Source organism: Salminus brasiliensis, chromosome 18 (assembly GCF_030463535.1).
Source record: "Salminus brasiliensis chromosome 18, fSalBra1.hap2, whole genome shotgun sequence".
NCBI classification, from domain to species: Eukaryota; Metazoa; Chordata; class Actinopteri; order Characiformes; family Bryconidae; genus Salminus; species Salminus brasiliensis.
This window is the reverse complement of record NC_132895.1, coordinates 32,668,971-32,691,331: the sequence shown is the minus strand read 5'-3', so window position 1 is coordinate 32,691,331 and position 22,361 is coordinate 32,668,971. Positions and strand designations below refer to the sequence as shown.

At 45.6% G+C, this 22,361-nt stretch overlaps 1 protein-coding gene across 2 annotated transcripts in view; it reads right to left on the bottom strand.

The window, feature by feature from the left end:
- Positions 1 to 400: 400 nt before the first annotated feature.
- The window catches only part of loxhd1a (lipoxygenase homology PLAT domains 1a), a 51,207-nt gene continuing 29,246 nt past the window's right edge, over positions 401 to 22,361 (bottom strand). For both annotated transcript variants that reach the window (XM_072662631.1, XM_072662632.1), the window contains 16 exons: positions 21,714 to 21,895; positions 21,306 to 21,422; positions 17,589 to 17,751; positions 17,315 to 17,469; positions 16,669 to 16,878; positions 16,380 to 16,494; positions 16,042 to 16,247; positions 15,469 to 15,654; positions 5,604 to 5,731; positions 5,377 to 5,494; positions 4,782 to 4,959; positions 4,417 to 4,602; positions 4,152 to 4,322; positions 3,314 to 3,452; positions 2,773 to 2,928; positions 401 to 2,650 (listed from right to left, as the gene is read on the bottom strand). In XM_072662631.1, the coding sequence (XP_072518732.1) occupies positions 2,170 to 2,650; positions 2,773 to 2,928; positions 3,314 to 3,452; positions 4,152 to 4,322; positions 4,417 to 4,602; positions 4,782 to 4,959; positions 5,377 to 5,494; positions 5,604 to 5,731; positions 15,469 to 15,654; positions 16,042 to 16,247; positions 16,380 to 16,494; positions 16,669 to 16,878; positions 17,315 to 17,469; positions 17,589 to 17,751; positions 21,306 to 21,422; positions 21,714 to 21,895 (2,891 nt within the window). In that variant the 3' untranslated portion in view covers positions 401 to 2,169. The remainder of the gene's footprint in view (positions 2,651 to 2,772; positions 2,929 to 3,313; positions 3,453 to 4,151; positions 4,323 to 4,416; positions 4,603 to 4,781; positions 4,960 to 5,376; positions 5,495 to 5,603; positions 5,732 to 15,468; positions 15,655 to 16,041; positions 16,248 to 16,379; positions 16,495 to 16,668; positions 16,879 to 17,314; positions 17,470 to 17,588; positions 17,752 to 21,305; positions 21,423 to 21,713; positions 21,896 to 22,361) is intronic.

Here is a 22,361-nt window from a genome sequence, read left to right as displayed (position 1 = left end):
TGCTTCTTTTGGAGTAACTGTCTCTACTGTCCAGGGAAGAAGGGGTTCTAGATTTTGGAAGAGGAGCACTACTACGGGCCTTGACTGCATTCAGCGACAGAATTGAGTGAGGACAGGATGTTGGAGGATGATCACCACCCCCCTCATCATTCCAGAGAACACCGTTCCACTGCTCCACGGATCAATGCTGGGGGGCTTTATACCCCTACCTCTAACCCAATAGGTTCATCTCTGCTGATCTGTTGAGTCCTGTTGTATTGGTAGTATTCTCTATAGGGACTAGACAAGCTGTGTGTACATTTGCACATGTGTTAGTAATTGGTGCAACTTATAGTAGCTGAATTCATTCATTGGAAGAAGGGGGTGTCCATGAACATTTGGACAGGTATTATGAGGGTTGTATTTTTATTTATTTTTATTTTATTTTTTTATTTATAACAGTTGTAAATCTCCGTTCCTTCCAGGCCTCAGCAAGAGGGAAAGGGTGCATGGGTAGGAGGACAGCTGAGGTAGAAACACATGGATGTGTAAAGTAAAAACAAACAAAAACATTTATAAAATAATGTTCTCTCTCTTAAATAGAGTCCTTGAAGGCACATTTTCTCACATACATACAGACTGTGATGTGACGTGGTTAATGCACAGTCGATCCCTGAGGGTGCGCTAGCTGGAGCCGCTGCAGAAGTGATGCTGAGCAAAGTAGTCACAGGTCCTCAGCTCCGTGCAGCCGAGCTCTGTAGTGTGTATTTAGGACAAACTCCAAGAAGTGTGGTTTACCAGCACACTCATTGTTATGGCTGTAGGGGGCGATATGGCTTCTCTTGTATCATTTTAAAAAGCGCTCTGCAGCGTTCATCCGATCTACACAGAGCTTAGTAGTGTAATACGCTACAGGGCAAAGGGGGCGCTCAAAAAGGTTCGCATGATCTACACGCTCATTCTGGCGGACTGTAATACACTAGAGGAAGTGAAAGGGGCGCTCTATTATGTTTGCGTGATCCACATGGTCGTTCTGGCTGATTGTAAAGCGTTATAGAGCGCCCCCTATGCTTCCTGTAGTGAATTACAATGTTAACATGATCCACACCTTGGTTTTGACAGACTGTAATTCACTACAGGAAGCGTAGGGGGCGCTCTATAATGTTCATATGATCCACATGCTCTTTCTGACAGACTGTAATTTACTACGGGAAGCGTAGGGTGCGCTCTATAATGTTTGTGATCCACATGGTGGTTCTGACTGATTATAGAGCGCCCCCTATGCTTCCTGTAGTGAATTACAGTCTGTCAGAATGAGTGTGTGGATCATATGAACAGTATAAAACATAGAGCGCCCCCTATGCTTCCTGTAGTGAATTACAGTCTGTCAGAATGAGGGCGTAGATCATATGAACAGTACAGAGCGCCTCCTATGCTTCCTGTAGTGAATTACAGTCTGTCAGAATGAGGGCGTAGATCATATGAACAGTATAAAACATAGAGCGCCCCCTATGCTTCCTGTAGTGAATTACAGTCTGTCAGAATGAGGGCGTAGATCATATGAACAGTACAGAGCGCTTCCTATGCTTCCTGTAGTGAATTACAGTCTGTCAGAATGAGGGCGTAGATCATATGAACAGTACAGAGCGCTTCCTATGCTTCCTGTAGTGTATTACAATGTTAACCTGATCCACACCTTCATTTTGACAGACATTTATCCTGCCATACTGTAATACACTACAAAAAGCACTGGGGGGCGCACTGTGGTGCTCTGTATTGTTCATACGATCCACATGTTCATTCTGACTGACTGTTAAGCATTATAGAGCGCCCCCTATGCTTTTTGTAGTGTATTACAGTATGGCAGGATGAATGTGTGGATCATAGGAACATTATGGAGCGCCCCCTATGCTTTTTGTAGTGTATTACAAGGTTCATATGATCCACATGCTCATTCTGACAGACTGTAATACACTACATGAAGCATAGGGGGCGATATGGCTAATATTTTCCGTAAAAAAAAAAAAAGCATGCTCTGTAATGTTATCATACATGCAATCATTGTCAATATGTTGTAATGATCTGCACTGTGACGTTCACGCAGCTGTTCTGAGAGTGCTGAGAACCCTGATAAGTGCACAGTACTGAGCTAGCACGTCCGTTTGCTCGTGTGTCGAGTGTTGGAGGTTCTCAGTATTTGGGGTAGATCACCCTCTTGATCCTCCCGTCCGCTCTGTTCTTATCCAGCCACTTCCCACACAGGAAGATGGTCGTCACTCCGTTGGCTGTGTTGGTCACTTCGATGCGACTCAGCAGCCAACCCGGGCTGATTCCTGAGTTGTCGTGCTCCACGCAGATCCGGAGCAGGTCCCCCATGTCCAGCAGCTCCATGATGAAGCGGTCCGTCCGTCCCCGTTCGAACAGGTTGCGGAACTTCTGCCGGAGCTGTCGGCGGCCCGAGTCGCCGTTGGAGCCGAAGATGGTGACGAAGACGTTGGCGTCTGTGCCGGCGCCCTTCTCGTCGCCCGTGATGACAATGATTTCGTACTTGACGGGCACCAGGCTACGCGCCTTGCTGGCGAAGCTCTCGATGAACTTGGTGCATTCGAAGGTCTGGAAATCGTCCCGCTTGGAGGACACCGGGATGAGGGAGTTGCACTGGAAGATGTACCTGCGGAAGAGAGAGAGGCTTAAGTCCTTACAGGAAGGTGTGGTAAACAGTGCGGTACTGAAATGCACAGTATATTCAGCTCCACCTACACACCCCCATTGTTGCCATCAGAGGTCACTCACTTGTTGCCAAGCTCCCTCTCTGTGACCACCACCTCCTCCACCCTCCAGTAAGCTTCCACCTTGCTCTTCTTGCCGTCTTTGGGGCTGTGGCCCAGGCAGATGCTGGCGATGTCTCCAAGATTCTTAGAAGAGAACTCGAACCTGTCTGAGGCTCCCCTACAGATTCACACACAAGCAGCTGTGTCAGCTGAACCCAGGCCTGTTTTCATGGATCGGGTATCGGCTATTTTAATCCGGATCCAGTGCAGTCTGTGCTTTAACCACGGTGTTCAGAGCGCCAGCTGGTGGCCTCAAGCACACATTGCAGACGTTTTCAGAAGGTAAATAAAGGAGTTTAGAGTTATGAACATTAAACTCTGCCACACTTTCTGACCCCTTCAGAACCAAGGGGAGGCTAATGCTAATGCTAATACACGCCCGGTACAAACCCAATGATTTTACTTGAGTATTAATTAGAAGGTGATGGTCTCTGAACTGTGTGGCTGGATTATTTATGCAAACACTAAGATTGGATCGGTATCAGGTGGTGCACGTTCTGTACCTTAGGAAGCGTTTCTTCTTGGTGGAGTTCTCCATCACAAACTCCTTGGATCTTCCTTTCTTTCCCTCCAGAATGATCCAGGCGTTCTCTTTAGTCTCTGCGTCGCCGGTGTCCGCTGTCGTTGCGATGACCTCGTACTCTGTGAGAGAAGAGCAACAGTGAGAGTCGTGGCTGGACTGGCTCCTGTTTGTCCACCTTCGCTTTGCACAGAATCAGACACAGCGGTCAGTTGCTGGAAGGACCGGTTCTGGTAGCTGCGAGTGAACAGAAAATGTGCTGTGTATCAGTGACAGGGGTTCCGCCACTAAAGGAAGAAGCCTACTAAGGAAGATCTAGATCAGGGCTGCTCAATCCTGGTCCTGGAGATCCACCCTGAGGAGGTCAAATCTAACACAGCGGACTCTAAGGTTCAGCTGCGCCTGAAGGCCTTCATTATCCAGATCAGGTGTGAGATTTGGGGTGGAGCTGAACTCTGCAGGGTCGTAGATCTCCAAGACCAGGATTGAGCAGCCCTGATCTAGAGGATCATACCAGGGTCTGTATGTGCATGCATGCCAATGACTGGGCATGTCCAGAAGTATACAGATGACTGTCTGACTAAGTAGTGAGTCTGGCAACACACAGGGCTTGAATACTCTCCTTCGAGAAGCTCTGACCAGTAGAACAGCTTGCTCTAGAGCAAGGTCACCATGCCCAGAGCCAAACGTGGCCAGAACTGACCATCCAACATCAGTACCTCACCTCACTAACGCTCTTCCTCACAGCAATGTTCCGACATCTGCTATATGAGAAGGTGTCTACAAGCTGGTGGAAGTATGACGGTAAGTGGTTTTCTCACTGGTTTTCTCGTCGAAGTCCAGCACGTCGTTGTTGGCGCAGGCCACTTCCCTCATGATCTGGCCGTCATCCTCGTTCTTGGCCAGCCAGCGGTCACACTGGAAGCGGAACTTCTTCCCCAAGATGTCGTCGTGCACGTCCACGTACTCAAGATGCCACCCAGGGGCGGGACCTGGTCAGAACACACACACACACACAGGTAGATTTACATGCAGTAACTTGGCAGCTGTTCCGTCTTGCGAGGGGGGGCTCTGAGAGCGGCTTACCTGTGTTGTCATGCCACACCCGTATTTTGGAGAGCTCGCCGAGGCTGAGGATGTCCGAGAAGCGGAACGTGTCGGTCTGTTTGCGCTCGAACTTGTTGGTGTTGGTGCTCTCTTTCAGGGCGAGCGTCCCAGTGTCTCCGTTCTCCCCAAAAATGATCATCCACACGTTAGCGTCCGTCCCTGCCCCTGAAACGTCACAAGACACCTGTCCCAGATCAGCATCTCCCCTCTCGTCTGAATATCGCATCCATAACATTAATACCACCCGCCTAAGACTGATTTGGTCAGTCTTAGCCCCCCCCCCACACACACACACATTTAATGGTGTTAAAGTGATGGCTGATGGGTGTGTGTGTACACTGTACCTGAAGCGTCGCTGGTTTTGACCGAGATGGTGTAGATGGTGAGCTCCACCATTTCCTCTTCGTCAATAACAGCGGGCATCTCGCACATTAGTGTGTGTTTGGGTCCGAATGTCCGGGACAGCCACTCCTCATACGTAAACGCTGCCTCCTCGTCTGTTTCCAGGTTATGCAGAATGATCTGCATGTGCGCACGTTCACAGAAACACACACACACACACACACCCCTATTTACCAGCTCCACTGCCCCCCTGTCTGCCCCACAGCCCCTATAGCCCACTGTGACCTTAGACTCCACAACTGTTATAATAACTGATGATAAAATGACGAGCAGAATAGAGCGCTAAGGTGGTTCCCACTTCCAGGCAGTTGCTAGGTCACTAGGGTGGAGCCTCTTATACTATGTGGTTGCTAGGGTGTTGCCAGGTTGCTATGGAGTTGCTTAGTGGTTGCTGGGTTTCATTTCTACTAGGTTTCAAAGGGGTTGGTTATTTTTAGGCTATGCCAGTTGGTTGCTAGTGGTGGCTATTACAGTTAATTGTCTCCTATAGTACAGCAATAATAACAGTGGATGCATGAACCGAACCCACACACACACCTTATCCAGGAACCAGTCTGGTCTGCTTCCAGTGCCATCAATGCGGACCCTCATTTTCCTAAGTGGGGCGATGTCCTCTACTTCCAGGTTAAATGTGTCTGTTTGGCCCCGCTCAAACCTACACACACACACATATATATATATATAAATAAATGATCCAACATCCTACTGCTATGCTACAGTATGTGAAAGTATGTGTGTGTGTGTGTGTGTGTGCGCACATGTACCTGTCCTCTAGTTTAGGCAGTGGGATCTCCTCTGAAGTGCCATAAATTCCAAAGACTGTGATGTAGATCTGAGTGTCTGTCCCGGCATACTGGACATCTCCCGTAACCACGGTAACCTCATAGATCACCTAGGACACAACAGAAAGAGGACATGCAACAGCTAAGTTTGTTCCTGCTTAACCTAAAAGTATCGCAGTTATTAAAGAAAGCCTTCAACCAGGGAACAGTGTGGCCTGAGTGGTCCAGAATGCTAAGGCGCCGTCACTATTGCAGGAGGATCGCTGGGTCGAATCCCAGGTTGTCTTGGGTTGCTGTACTATCTCTTGTTCCTGCTTAACCTAAAAGTACCACAGCTATTAAAGAAAGCCTTCAGAGGTGAGACAGGGTGGCCAAAGTGGTCCGGCATGCTAAGGGACGCTGTCGCTGTGAGAAGAAAATGGCTACTAACACGCTGTCAGGCACTGTCATTACAACCAGAGTATTGCTGGTTCGAATCCCAGGTTGGATTGTGTTGTTATGGTGTATCTTCTTCTTCTAAAAGTATCACAGTTATTAAAGAAAATATTCAACAATTGAACAGTGTGGTCAGAGTGGTCCAGCGTAGTAAGGCACTGTCTCTATAACCAGAAGGTTGCTGGTTCACACCCTGCTTTTATTAGGTTGCTATTGTGTCCCTTGTTACTGCTTAACCTAAAGTATCACAGTAATAAAGAAATTATTTATCAATGTGGCCAGAGTGGTGCGGCGCACTAATTCCCCCTGCCTATGAGTGAACTGTTCTGTAATGTTTTGTTCTTGCTAAACCTAAAAGTGCTGCAGTTATTACAGAAACAATTCAACCCTAAATCAGTGTTACTCGAGTGGTTCAACACACTAAGGGGCTGTCGTCATGACCAGAGAATTCCTGGTTTGGTTCCTGCTTTTAATTGGGTAGCTATGGTAGCTCTTGTTACCGCTAAACCTAAAAGTATCACAGTTATTAAAGAACGTTTTCAAGTGAGGAAAAGTGTGACTATGAGCGGACGTTTGCTGGTTCAAATCCCAATTCTTAGTTGGGTTGCTATGGTATCTCTTCTTCCTGCTTAATCTAAAAGTATCACAGTTAATAAAGAAAGCCTTCAACTGCAGAACAGCGTGGCTTGGGCGGTCCAACATTCTAAGGTGCTGTCTCAATGACTAAAGGGTTTCCTAGTTCAAATTCCCATTTTAACTGGTTGTTATGGTATCTCTTATTCCTGGTTCGAATCCGTATTTGCATTGGTTTGCTGTGATAATTTTAGGTTAAGCAAGACAAGTGATACCATAAAAACCAAATAAAAGTCATGTGCCCCGAAGTAGTCCAGCGGTGCAAAGGCACTGTTACTATTACCAGATGATCGCCGGTTCTAATCCTGATTTCTACGGGGTTGCTATGGTATTACTTGTTCCTGTTTAACCTAAAAGTATCACAGTTATTAAAGAAAATATTCAAACAAAGAGCGCCGAGTGGTCACATGTGATAAGGCACCGTACCTATGAGGGAAGTATTGCTTGTTCAAATCCCAGTTTTGGATTGCTGTGACATGTCATATTTTGCTAAACCTAAAAGCATCACAGTAATAAAGAAAGCCTTTAAAACTGAAACAGCTTCCCTTGAGTGGTCCAGGAGACTAGCGCACCGTACCTACGAGTGAAGTATTGCTTGTTCGAATCCCAGTTTGCAGTGGATTGCTGGGATGTATCATATTCTTGCTAAACCTAAAATTGCCAAAGTTATAACAGAAAATATTCACCCAAAAAACTGTCTGGCTCAAGTGGTCCAGCATACTAATGCACCATACCTATGACCAGACTCTTGCTGGTTCGATTCCCAGTTTGTGTTGGGTTGCTGTGATATTACTTGTTTCTGTTTAACCTAAAAGTGTCACAGTTATTAAACAAATCCTTCAAGCTTAACACAGTGTGCCCTGAGTGGTCCAGCATGCTAAGTCCCGGTTTCTTTGACCAGAGGGTTGTGGGTTCAAATCCAGCTTTTTAACAGAATATGGTATTTCTTATTCCTGGTTGAAGTAAAAGTGTCAAGGTCATTAAAGAAAGCCTTGAACCACCACTGAATGCAGACTTGAGTGGTCCAGGAAACTAATGTGCCATACCTATGAGTGAAGTATTGCTTGTTGGAATCCCAGTTTGTATTGGATTGCAACGTAGTGTGCCCTGAGTGGTCCAGCATGCTAAGACGCTGTTACTTTGACCGGAGCTTTGCTGGGTCGAATCCTGCTTTTTATTGGGTTGCTATTGGGTATCTCTTGTTCCTTCTAAACCTAAAGGTATCACAGTTAATAAAGAAAGCTTTGAACCGCAAAAGCTTGTGGCTTGAGTGGTGCAGCTTGATAAGACACTAGCGCTTTGATCAGAGGGTTGCTAGTTCAAGTCCCCCCTTTTCAATAGAACATGGTATTTCTTATTACTGGATGAAGTAAAAGTGTCACAGTCATTAAAGAAAGCCTTGAAAGCCGCCTGAATGTGGCTTTGAGTGGTCCAGTGGGCTAAGGCACTGTGGCGATGACTTGCTATGGTCTTACTTGTTCCTGTTTAGCCTAAAAGCATCACAGTTATTAAAGAAAATATTCAACCAAGGAGCAGCATGGCCAGAGTGGTCCCATGTGATAAGGCACTCTCTCTGTAACCAGAAGGTTGCTGGTTCTAATCCTGCTTTTGATTGGGTTGCTATTGTATCACTTGTTACTGCTCAACCTAAAAGTATCACAGTAATAAAGAAAGCCTTTAAAACTGAAACAGCTTCCCTTGAGTGGTCCAGGAAACTAACGCACCGTACCTATGAGTGAAGTATTGCTTGTTCAAATCCCAGTTTTGGATTGCTGTGATATGTCATATTTTGCTAAACCTAAAATTGCCAAAGTTATTGCAGAAAATAGTCACCAACAAAGCAGTGTGGTTGGGGTGGCCCACCATGATAGGACACTGTCACTGTGACCAGAGGATTGCTGGTTCGAGTCCCTGTTTTTAACAGGTTGTTATGGTAGCTCTTATTCCTGGCTGAAGTAAAAGTATCAGTCATTAAAGAAAGCTTTGAACCCTCACTCAATGTGGCCTTAAGTGGTCCAGTGGGCTACGGCACAGTCGAGATGACAAGCTGATTAGTGGTTTGAATCCTGACTACTGTTTTGCTACGGTATCTATTGTTCCTGCTTACCCTAAAAGTATCACAGTTATTAAAGAAAGCTTTAAAACAGAGAATCCTGTGGCTTGAGTGGTCCAGCATGCTAAGCCCCTGTTACTTTGACCAGAGGGTTGCTGGTTCAAATCACCCCTTTTCAATAGAATATGGAATTTCTTATTCCTGGTTGAAGTAAAAGTGTCACAGTCATTAGAGAAAGCCTTGAACACCCATTCACTGCAGACTTGAGTGGTCCAGTGGGCTAAGGCACTGTGGTGATGACAAGTTGATCACTGGTTCAAATCCTGATTTGTATTGTTTTGTAAAAGTATCAGTTATTAAAGAAAGCCTTGAACCATTCTTGTATGTGGCTTGAAGTGGTCCAGCGGGCAAAGGCACTGTTACTATTACCAGATGATTGCCGGTTCGAATCCTGATTTCTACTGGGTTGCTATGGTATTACTTGTTTCTGTTTAACCTAAAAGTATCACAGTTATTAAACAAAGCCTTCAAGCATGATACAGTGTGCCCTAAGTGGTCCAGCATGTTAAGACACTGTTACTTTGACCAGAAGGTTGCTGATTCGAATCCCCCTTTATAATGAATGTGGTATTTCTTATTCCTGTATGAAGTAAAAGTGTCACAGTCATTAAAGAAAGCCTTGAACCACCGCTGAACGCAGACTTGAGTGGTCCAATGGGCTAAGGCGCAGTCTGGATGACAAGTTGATCGTAGGTTCGAATCCTGATTTGTATTGTTTCGCTATGGTATCTCTTCTTCCTGCTAACCCTAAAAGTATCAGTTATTAAAGAAAGCCTGGAACCACACTTCTATGTGGCTTGAAGTGGTCCAGCGGGCAAAGGCACTGTTACTGTTACCAGATGATTGCCGGTTCGAATCCTGGTTGCTATGGTATTACTTGTTCCTGTTTAGCCTAAAAGCATCACAGTTATTAAAGAAAATATTCAACCAAGGAGCAGCATGGCCAGAGTGGTCCCATGTGATAAGGCACTGTCTCTGAAACCAGAAGGTTGCTGGTTCTAATCCTGCTTTTGATTGGGTTGCTATTGTATCACTTGTTACTGCTCAACCTAAAAGTATCACAGTAATAAAGAAAGCCTTTAAAACTGAAACAGCTTCCCTTGAGTGGTCCAGGAGACTAACGCACCGTACCTATGAGTGAAGTATTGCTTGTTCAAATCCCAGTTTTGAATTGCTGTGATATGTCATATTTTGCTAAACCTAAAATTGCCAAAGTTATTACAGAAAATAGTCACCAATAAAGCAGTGTGGTTGGGGTGGCCCACCATGATAGGACACTGACACTGTCACTGTGACCAGAGGATTGCTGGTTCGAAGCCTGACTGCTGTTGGGTTTCAAAGTGGTTGCTTTGGTACCTTATGTTTCACATTTAACCTACAAGTATCACAGTAAATGAAGAAAGTCGTAAAGCACAAAGCAGCGAGGCAAGAGTGGTCCAGCATACTAAGACACTGTTACTGTGGCCAGAGGATTGCTGGTTCGAGTCCCTGTTTTTAACAGGTTGTTATGGTAGCTCTTATTCCTGGCTGAAGTAAAAGTATCAGTCATTAAAGAAAGCTTTGAACCCTCACTCGATGTGGTCTTAAGTGGTCCAGTGGGCTACGACACAGTCGAGATGACAAGCTGATTAGTGGTTCGAATCCTGACTACTGTTTTGCTACGGTATCTATTGTTCCTGCTTACCCTAAAAGTATCACAGTTATTAAAGAAAGCTTTAAAACAGAGAATCCTGTGGCTTGAGTGGTCCAGCATGCTAAGCCCCTGTTACTTTGACCAGAGGGTTGCTGGTTCAAATCACCCCTTTTCAATAGAATATGGAATTTCTTATTCCTGGTTGAAGTAAAAGTGTCACAGTCATTAGAGAAAGCCTTGAACACCCATTCACTGCAGACTTGAGTGGTCCAGTGGGCTAAGGCACTGTGGTGATGACAAGTTGATCACTGGTTCAAATCCTGATTTGTATTGTTTTGTAAAAGTATCAGTTATTAAAGAAAGCCTTGAACCATTCTTGTGTGTGGCTTGAAGTGGTCCAGCGGGCAAAGGCACTGTTACTATTACCAGATGATTGCCGGTTCGAATCCTGATTTCTACTGGGTTGCTATGGTATTACTTGTTTCTGTTTAACTTAAAAGTATCACAGTTATTAAACAAAGCCTTCAAACATGATACAGTGTGCCCTGAGTGGTCCAGCATGATAAGACCCTGGCACTTTGACCAGAGGGTTGCTGGTTTGAGTCCTCTTTTTTAATAGAATATGGTATTTCTTATTCCTGTATGAAGTAAAAGTGTCACAGTCATTAAAGAAAGCCTTGAACCACCGCTGAACGCAGACTTGAGTGGTCCAATGGGCTAAGGCACAGTCGTGATGACAAGATGGTCACCGGTTCGAATCCTGATTTCTATTGTTTTGCTATTGTATCTCTTGTGCCTGCTATCCCTAAAAGTACCAGTTATTAAAGAAAGCCTTGAACCACACGTCCAAGTGGCTTGAAGTGGTCCAGTAGGCAAAGGCACTGTTACTATTACCAGATGATCGCCGGTTCGAATCCTGATTTCTACTGGGTTGCTATGGTATTACTTGTTCCTGTTTAGCCTAAAAGCATCACAGTTATTAAAGAAAATATTCAACCAAGGAACAGCATGGCCAGAGTGGTCCCATGTGATAAGGCACTCTCTCTGTAACCAGAAGGTTGCTGGTTCTAATCCTGCTTTTATTGGGTTGCTATTGTATCACTTGTTACTGCTCAACCTAAAAGTATCACAGTAATAAAGAAAGCCTTTAAAACTGAAACAGCTTCCCTTGAGTGGTCCAGGAAACTAACGCACCGTACCTATGAGTGAAGTATTGCTTGTTCAAATCCCAGTTTTGGATTGCTGTGATATGTCATATTTTGCTAAACCTAAAATTGCCAAAGTTATTACAGAAAATAGTCACCAACAAGGCAGTGTGGTTGGGGTGGCCCACCATGATAGGACACTGTCACTGTGACCAGAGGATTGCTGGTTCGAAGCCTGACTGCTGTTGGGTTTCAAAGTGGTTGCTTTGGTGTCTTATGTTTCTCTTGTTCACATTTAACCTACAAGTATCACAGTAAATGAAGAAAGTCTTAAAGCACAAAGCAGCGAGGCAAGAGTGGTCCTGCATACTAAGACACTGTTACTGTGGCCAGAGGATTGCTGGTTCGAGTCCCTGTTTTTAACAGGTTGTTGTGGTAGCTCTTATTCCTGGCTGAAGTAAAAGTATCAGTCATTAAAGAAAGCTTTGAACCTCCACTCGATGTGGCCTTAAGTGGTCCAGTGGGCTACGACACAGTCGAGATGACAAGCTGATCACCGGTTCGAATCCTGATTACTGTTTTGCTACGGTATCTATTGTTCCTGCTTACCCTAAAAGTATCACAGTTATTAAAGAAAGCTTTGAAGCCTACCTCTATGTGGCTCGAAGTGGTCCAGCGGGCAAAGACACTGTTACTGTTACCAGATGATCGTCGGTTCAAATCCTGATTTCTATTGGGTTGCTATGGTATTACTTGTTAATGTTTAACCTAAAAATATCACAGTTATTAAAGAAAAAAATAAACATTTGCACTCTGCCAGAGTGGTCCCATTTGATAAGGCACTGTTTCTATAACCAGAAGGTTGCTGGTTCTAATCCAGCCTTTGATTGGGTTGCTATTGTATCACTTGTTACTGCTCTTATTCATGAATTACTGCTACTACTGATTACTGCTTAATGCAGTATTAAGTGGTCCAGCGGGCAAAGGCGCTGTCCCTACGAGCAGAGGGTAGCTGGTTCGAACCCTGATTTGTACTGGTTTGCTAGTTTAGCTCTTGTTATTGCTCACTCTAAAGATTTCAGTTATTAAAGAGAATCCTGAAGCACAGGCCAATGTGGCCCCGAGTGGTCCAGTGGGCAAAGGCGCTGTCCCTACGAGCAGAGGGTCGCCGGTTCGAACCCTGATTTGTATTGGTTTGCTAGTTTATCTCTTGTTATTGCTCACTCTAAAGATTTTAGTTATTAAAGAGAATCCAGAACCATAAAATCATGTGGCCCCGAGTGGTCCAGCGGGCAAAGGCGCTGTCACTGTGATCAGAGGGTCACCGGTTCGAACCCTGATTTGTATTGTTTTAGCTCTTGTTATTGCTCACCCTAGAGGTTTCAGTTATTAAAGAGAATCCTGAACCACAAACTCACGTGGGCCGAGTGGTCCAGTGGGCAAAGGCGCTGTCACTGTGACCAGATGATTGTTGGTTCGAACCCTGATTTGTATTGGTTTGCTAGGTTAAGTCTTGTTATTGCTCACCCTAGAGGTTTCAGTTATTAAAGAGTCTTGAATAAGAGATTCATGTGGAACTGAGTGGTCCAGCGGGCAAAGGCGCTGTCACTGCAATGGGAGGATCACCGGTTCGAACCCTGGTTTGCTAGTTTAGCTCTTGTTATTGCTCACCCTAAAGATTTTAGTTATTAAAGAGAATCCTGAACTACAGATCCATGTGGGCAGAGTGGTCCAGTAGGCAAAGGTGCTTTCACTGTGACCAGATGATTGTTGGTTCGAATCCTGATTTGTATTGGTTTGCTAGGTTAAGTCTTGTTATTGCGCACCCTAGAGGTTTCAGTTATTAAAGAGAGTTTTGAACAAGAGATTCATGTGGCCTGAATGGTCCAGTGGGCAAAGGCGCTGTCACTGCAACGAGAGGATCGCCGGTTCGAACCCTGATTTGTATTGGTTTGCTAGTTTATCTCTTGTTATTGCTCACTCCAAAGATTTCAGTTATTAAAGAGAATCCTGAAGCACAGGCCCATGTGGCCCCGAGTGGTCCAGCAGGCAAAGGCGCTGTCCCTACGAGCAGAGGGTCGCCGGTTCGAATCCTGATTTGTATTGGTTTAGCTCTTGTTATTGCTCACTCTAAAGATTTCAGTTATTAAAGAGAATCCTGAACTACAGACTAATGTGGACCCGAGTGGTCCAGTGGGCAAAGGCGCTGTCACTGTGATCAGAGGGTCACCGGTTCGAACCCTGATTTGTATTGGTTTAGCTCTTGTTATTGCTCACCCTAGAGGTTTCAGTTATTAAAGAGAATCCTGAACCACAGACCCATGTGGGCCGAGTGGTCCAGTGGGCAAAGGCGCTGTCACTGTGACCAGATGATTGTTGGTTCGAACCCTGATTTGTGTTGGTTTAGCTCTTGTTATTGCGCACACTAGAGGTTTTAGTTATTAAAGAGAGTTTTGAACAAGAGATTCATGTGGCCTGAATGGTCCAGTGGGCAAAGGCGCTGTCCCTGCAACGAGAGGATCGCCGGTTCGAACCCTGATTTGTACTGGTTTGCTAGTTTAGCTCTTGTTATTGCTCACTCTAAAGATTTCAGTTATTAAAGAGAATCCAGAAGCACAGGCCCATGTGGCCCCGAGTGGTCCAGTGGGCAAAGGCGCTGTCCCTACGAGCAGAGGGTCGACGGTTCGAATCCTGATTTGTATTGGTTTAGCTCTTGTTATTGCTCACTCTAAAGATTTCAGTTATTAAAGAGAATCCTGAACTACAGACTAATGTGGACCCGAGTGGTCCAGTGGGCAAAGGTGCTGTCACTGTGATCAGAGGGTCACCGGTTCGAACCCTGATTTGTATTGGTTTGCTAGGTTAGCTCTTGTTATTGCGCACCCTAGAGGTTTCAGTTATTAAAGAGAGTTTTGAACAAGAGCTTCATGTGGCCCCGAGTGGTCCAGCGGGCAAAAGCGCTGTCACTATGATCAGAGGATCACCGGTTCGAATCCCGGTCATGCTGCAAGCCATCGGCAGCCGAGGGCCGGAGAGAGCACGATTGGCCTGGCTCTCTCCAGTGTGGGTAGATGGCACTCTCTCTCCGCATAACTTCGCTGCGATACGCGGCGCGCTTCCCTCCAGTGGAGAGAGTGTAAGTAGGGGTTGGGTAATGAGCCGGAGTCTAAATTGGGTTCAAAACAATGAGTAAAACTCAATATCTTGTGTGTCTAAATGTTCGTTCGTCTGTCCTGTCTGTCCCCTCCCCCCCCTCCCTCTGTCTGTCCCCCCCCCCTCCCTCTGTCTGTCCTGTCCCCCCCCACACTTAAGTGTCTAATTAAGTGTGACACACTTAAGTGTCTAATTAAGTGTGACACACTTAAGTGTCTAATTAAGTGTGACACACTTAAGTGTCTAATTAAGTGTGACACACTTAAGTGTCTAATTAAGTGTGACACACTTAAGTGTCTAATTAAGTGTGACACACTTAAGTGTCTAATTAAGTGTGACACACTTAAGTGTCTAATTAAGTGTGACACACTTAAGTGTCTAATTAAGTGTGACACACTTAAGTGTCTAATTAAGTGTGACACACTTAAGTGTCTAATTAAGTGTGACACACTTAAGTGTCTAATTAAGTGTGACACACTTAAGTGTCTAATTAAGTGTGACACACTTAAGTGTCTAATTAAGTGTGACACACTTAAGTGTCTAATTAAGTGTGACACACTTAAGTGTCTAATTAAGTTTATGTGTTTGTTAGTTGTGTGTCTAATTAAGTGTGAGTCTAAATAAGTTTATGTGTTTGTTAGTTGTGTGTCTAACTATATGTTTGTTAGTGTGTTTGTGAACGTTCGGGGAGTGTGTGTGTTTATATGTATGAACCTTCTGTTTGCGTGTGTATACCTTCCGTGAGATGCTAACAACCTCGGCGTCCAGCACGTTAAAGATCCGGGCAGTCAGGCCGTCCCCCCGGTCTTTGGCAAGCCAGCACTTGCATGGGACCACGTACATCATGCCTTTGGTTGGCACGGCAACCGAGAGTTCCTCCACCAGCCAGCAGCTTTCTGGAGTGGCACCATCATGACCCAGCTACACACACACACACATACGTACATCAGTGCCCAGCATTCTTAAGTGTGCGTGTTTTCAGGGCCAAAATCCTAACCCCTGATGAAAATAAAAATGTTTGTGGACACCCCTTCTAATAAATGCATTCAGCTACTTCAAGTTGCATCAATTGCTGACACAAAGATGTGCAAATGCACACACACAGCTCGTCTAGTCTTTGTAGAGTGCTGTCCAAAAGAATAGGACTCAGATGAATATGGATGAACCTATTGGCCTGCTAATGGCAGAGGGCTATAAGCTGTGGAACCGTGTGAGGGAAAAGTTGACCTCACTAAAGCTTTTGGCACTGAATGCAATCAAATTCTCACAATAACAGTCCTCCAAAATCTAGTAGAAAGCCTCACAGACCTCCACTTTTTTTATCTCCCCGACGTCCGTCCCGTAGCAGGTGAAGTAGTCCAGCGCTCCGGGCATGAAGCCGCTCTTCCCGTCCAGATCCAGCCAGAGACGCTCCGTCTGCTTCTGTCTGGTTCCCTTAATGATGACATAGGCGCGACTGCAGGTCCCCGCATCCCGGTCCAAACCCGTTGCCAACGCCAGATGATATGGAATCACTACAAACACACACAAAAAATGCAAACAGTGGGTTTTTGTCTTTGTGCATGAATGCACTGGTGTGTGTGTGTGTGTGTGTGTGTGTGTGTGTGTGTGTGTGTGTGTGTGTGTGTGTGTGTGTACATGCTCACCTGAAGGTTCATCCTCTTCGTCTTGCTCTGCACCTTTCCTCTTGTTCATGTTGCTGTCCAGGTTTGTCACTTTTCTTATCGGGCAGAACGCCGTCTCTCTCTCGCCTTCAAAATCCTGCACACAGAAGACTAGGGTTCAATTCATGACCTGGGTCAGCAGTGCTGCATTACACCACAGTCAGCTCCAACCTTGCACTGTGATTGGTTGAGAGACGTTCTATTAGTGCCAATAGCCCCTGATTGGACTTGGGGTTTAATCAGAACACTCCATACATACACACACACACACCTTGACGTAGAAGACTCTGTCGATGCGCTTGTCTTCCCTCTTGCGGGAGAGCCAGCGCTCGCACTGGAAGAGAAACACCTCATCCGTATCCGTGTCAATGATCTCCACCTGGTCCAGGTACCAGTCGGCGCTCAGCATGCTGTTGTCGTGGCGGATGTGGATCTTGAACACCTGCCCCAGGTCCACCGCTTCAATGCAGAACGTGTCCACCTGTCCAGTCAGAAGGCAGCGGCCACAGTCAACAGCCAGTCCAAATGACCCACGCAGCACACCCACCGTTCGGGTAAATGTCCCTTAGCACTTCAAGTTGCACCCATTGCTGACACAGATGTGCAAAAGCACACACACAGCTTGTCTAGTCTAGGACTGTCCCTGGAGCAGATCAGCAGTGATGAGCCTATTGGCACCATGCTGCCTAATACCAGGCGTGGGCTATAGAGGGGTCCCAGCACTGAGCTGTGGAACCGTGAACCTCATTGACATTCCTCCAAAATCTAGTAGAAAGTTTTCTTCTCTGGACAGTAGAGACAGTTAATCCAACACAAGCAGGACCAGCTCTTTGATTTCAGAAGAAACAATGAATGAACAGGTGTCCCAATACTTTTGTCCTAATAGTGTATGTGTTTGCACCGTGCGAGTGTCTCACCGCTCCTCTCTCAAACTTGTTCCTGTTGTTCTCGGACTTGCTGAGCTTGCGCTCGCCTGTGTCCCCCATGTCTCCGTATATGGTGATGAAGACGTTTGCGTCAGTCCCTCCTCCGTACACGTTGCCCGTAGTAATGGCCACCGAGTACGTATGAGCTAAACACACAGAGGAAAAAAAAAACATTAATCCTGCATGCAGAAGAGCACTGTCCTGCCATGCTGTTCCACTGAGGCTACACTGATCAGAACTGGCATGTGAACACTGTCCCACGTACTCTCCAATGCGTCGTCCACCTCAGTCTCAATGACTTTGAGGGTTCCGTCTCGGGACAGCTTCTCGATGATGATGTCAGAGGGGACCAGTTCTCGAATCGTCTCTCCGTCATCCTCAGAGCGCGCCAGCCAACGGTCACAGGGAAATATGGCGGTCTCTGAACCCTACGCACAGAGATCCAGGCACAATGACAGCAAATCAGGAGCTGTTATTCCAGCCCAACCCTTTGAAGCCATAAAGCCGTAAACCGCGAGCGACCCTGCTGAGCTCGGATAGGTGAGATTCATCAAATTCCACGTACTGAAACTGAACAAATTCCAAAGCATAAGTGGTCGATACAACAGTCCACACACTTTCACACGCTAGAGATTCGGCAAATGTCAGGGCGGGAGAGGGACATTTCAAAGCACGAGAGCTGGAAACTTCTAAACTGTGACATTTTTAAATGTGGGATTTGCCAAAGTACGATAGGTTAGATATTTCCAACACATGAAATTAAAGGTTAAATATTTTGCATTTCAACATAAAGAGTTTTTAAATTCCAATAGAGCTGCAACGACTAATCGACTTCATCGACTAAAAACCACGACCAAATTTTAATAATCGATTAGTTGGTGACATCGATATAAGAGTCAGTTATTAATAATAAAAAAGGGGGGAATAACGTCATTCCACAGTAGAGCTGCAAAGACTAATCGACTAATAATCGATTAGTTGGTGACATCATCGTGTCAATTATTAATAATAAATAAGGGGGAAATCACGTCATTCCACAGTAGAGCTGCAACAACTAATCGACTTCATCGACTAAAAACCACGACCAAATTAGTTGCCAACTAATTTTAATAATCGATTAGTTGGTGACATCATCGTGTCAGTTATTAACAACTAAAAATCCACAATTAAATTAGTTTACAACTAAAATCCACAATTAAATTAGTTGCCAACTAATTTTAATAATCGATTAGTTGGTGACATCATCGTGTCAGTTATTAATAATAAATAAGGGGGAAATCACATCATTCCACAGTAGAGCTGCAACGACTAATCGACTAATAATCAATTAGTTGGTGACATCATCGTGTCAATTATTAATAATAGATAAGGGTAGAATCACGTCATTCCATGGTAGAGCTGCAACGACTAATCAACTAAAACCCACAATTAAATTAGTTGCCAACTAATTTTAATAATCGATTAGTTGGTGACATCATCGCACAAGCCAATACAGCAGAAATGACAGGCAGCCTATTTTACACTGGCCTTATTAATAATAGATAAGGACAGATAAGAATCACATCATTCCACAGAAGAGCTGCAACGACTAATCGACTAAAAACCCACTAAATCCCCAATCAAATTAGCTGCCAATGAATTTTAATAATCGATTAGTTGGTGACGTCATCGCTCGAGCCCGTTATTAATAATAGATAAGGGGGAAATCACGTCATTCCACAGTAGAGCTGCAACGACTAATTTTTTGCAACGAATTTTAATAATCGATTAGTTGGTGACGTCACCGCGCGTGTTTCTCGCTCTGACTGGGAACAGTTTGCGACGCACGTGCAGCGCCTATCAAACGCCAAAGCTTAACAGTAACAGCGGGGAGCAGCTGCAGCTTTACTGTAACCGCTGGCACTGTTCATAGTAATTATTAATAATAATAATAATATTAATAATAATAATAATAATAATAATTACCTCAGTCTGGACGCAGAGCGGCGGCGGAAACACGCAAAACGAAGCCGTCGGTTTCACGTGAACGGAGCGCGTGGAGAAAACCCGCTACGGAGGAAGGAGGCGGAGCCGAAACTCACGCGAGGCGCCGTCAGTCCGTTAGTGCGAGGCGCGGCGGACTCGGACGGACTCGGGCTGAGAGGAAACGGGAGAAACGAGCGGCGGAGTGAACGACGAGACCACGGCCGCGGGCTGGAGCATCAGCCGGGGGTCTCACAGCGCTCGACATGGCGTCTGTTTACAGTACACGCCCCTCCCTTCAACCAAAAAGCCAATCAGCTTACTGGTTACGGGTAAAGTCCCGCCCTTCAACAAATACAGCCAATCAGCTTACTGGTTACGGGTAAAGTCCCGCCCTTCAACAAATACAGCCAATCAGCTTACTGGTTACGGGTAAAGTCCCGCCCTTCAACAAATACAGCCAATCAGCTTACTGGTTGCACAGCGCAGGTCGACGCTCCGTCAGACCGTGTCAAAATAAAAGTCACTAATACAAACGAAGCAGTAACTCAAAATAATACAATAAAAAATAAACTAATAAATCAAATGGAAGCCAGAATTACTGTCCCTCATGTGTCTCCCTTTTCTTTTATGCTAATTTAAATAATTAGGGCAAAAGTTCAGTTTAGTTTTGTAATATTATTATAAATATTTTATTGCTGCTTTTATTCACATCCTTGGTTTAAAGTTCTGACATAAAGATATTGAAGTTTTATGTATTTTTTTTTCTATTTGCAGGGAAGCTCATTGAAACACTGTATTTTTGAATAAGTAATTCGTCTTTATTGTCTTCACTGTTACTCAGCAAATATATAAAACAAGCCACGTTTAAAAGTTTAGAGCTATATGAAATCGAACTGATAACTGAGTGATTCATAATCTGAATAATCGATCAATCATTTGAATAATCGATGGATTAGCCCTGAATTCCATTGCTTAAATTGTTCACATTATTTAAACTGCAGCGTGAGACTGAAATGACAGAGCATGACATTTGATCAAAATTCCAAAATATGACTCTGTTAAGATATTTTTTTTTTTTCATGAAGGAACTACCCCCTAACCTACCCCCCATCCCACCCCCGTCATCAATCGGGGATTCATTGGGGATGGTCAATGCTCAAGCCGCTTAATCAGCATACATGTACAAGCAGTGAATACTAATTTACGCGCAAGATTGATTTAACGAGGTGCAAGATTACCAACATCTTCCCTCATAACGAGTATAAACAGCAGGGCTCTCTTTCTGCAGAGCAGCTGAACTTCCAGACAGAGGCAGTGGTGGGGCAGGCTCCCGTCCGCATCCCGACGAGCCGAGAGGGTCCGTTTTATTATATAACAAAATATTTCCACAAAGTTTTGATACATAACAGCCATCAAAAACGATATTCGCACTGCCTCGGCCACTGGGGGCAGATCTGTCTGGCACGGGTGCGTCAGTGTCGGTTACACAGGTAGGTGTAGTGCTCGCTTTCATGCTTCTGGGCCTGTCTGCCGTCCAGGAGATAACTGTACGGGTCACAGACTAATTACGTGCAGACGGTCAGAGAGACAGACAGGCTGGGTAGACAAACGGGCCGGGCAGGGAGACGGGCTGGGCACACGGCGCATGTGGGTCAATGGAATGGGTGGATTACAGCCACCAGACGGAATAAAGAGTGCGCTCTGAATGCCAGACATGAGAATCCTAGACTAATGGTGGATCACAACCTCCGGGCCGCTGGAATGTGATTTCTGGAATTCTTGGAATGCTTAGCTGACCACTGGGATTCTTTCCGAACTGTATTTTGGGCCAGCGCTTGGAAAGCGAAGCCAGCTGTGGGATTTCTGCTCTAATGTCCAGAAAGGTTCTGGGTCACTGTGTATGTCTGAAAGGGACTTTAGTGAGTGGCTGGAATTCTGACCGAACTGTTTCTGGACTGACTGCAGGAAATCCGAGCCAGTCCACTCGTCTCGGGCTGCTCTAGAGTTCTCCACATACCTTTCCTTTTCTCAGCAGTCTTCTGATCTCCACCCTGTCGAGGTGCCAGCCCCCGTTCACGCCGCGGTTATCATGGCCGATCCGGATCTTCTCAATGATGTCACCTATATCCTCCAACTGCAGGGACACAAGGGTTTGTCTCGGTCTCAGTCACGGTCTAAGTCACAGCCCCCCCCCCTTTATCATCCCTCCTGTCCAGCGCCCGTCACCTCTCTGCCAGGAGGGCAGGGTACGGGCTGAGCGGCAGTCAGCAGATCTCTGTGTCGGGACCAGCCACTAGATTCCGATGTGAAGTGTAGAGGTGAGGGGCACCAGACCAGACTATACAGATGTAAGCCCCACCCACTTTAGGACCACCCATATACTATAAATAACTATAAATATTAAACATCTGCACACAGGTTTTACCTCCACAATGAACATGTCCTCGGCCGCTCGCTCGAAGTACATGCGCCGCTCTCTCTTGTTGACACAGAGGGACTTCTGAGACGTACACACCCCGTTCTGACCGTAGAGGACGATGAAAACGTCGGCGTCCGTGCCTGCCGCGAAGATGTCGCTGGTGAAGATCTTGATCTCATACGGAACATCTGGAACATGGAATGGGTGGATTACAGGCACCAGACAGATTAAGGCCAGACGTCAGAAATTCCAGACTCGGTTCTAATGCTGTTTTGGATCTTCCGGGCCACAGGACCACGATTTCTAGAATTCGGAATTGCGAAATGACTGTCAAAAGTCCGACCCCGAATTTTCCAGGGTCACCGAAAAAGGACTCCTGAACTCTGACACTGTCCGACATTGACCCGGCTGTCGGAATTCTGAGCTGACCTCTGGAATTGGCCAACGTCTGGGCTCTAACTTCAGGTGTTCTGGAATCCTGAGCTGACGGCTGGGTTTCTGAGCCGGTCCTCTGTTTGACAGTGAACAGATCTGACCAGCTGACCTTCTGGAATTCTGATTGGACTGTTGGTACGCTCGTCTACAACTGCTCTAGAAAGGAGTTTAACAAACACACTTAAAACAGACTGTAGCCCGCTGGTTCCCGACCCTGGA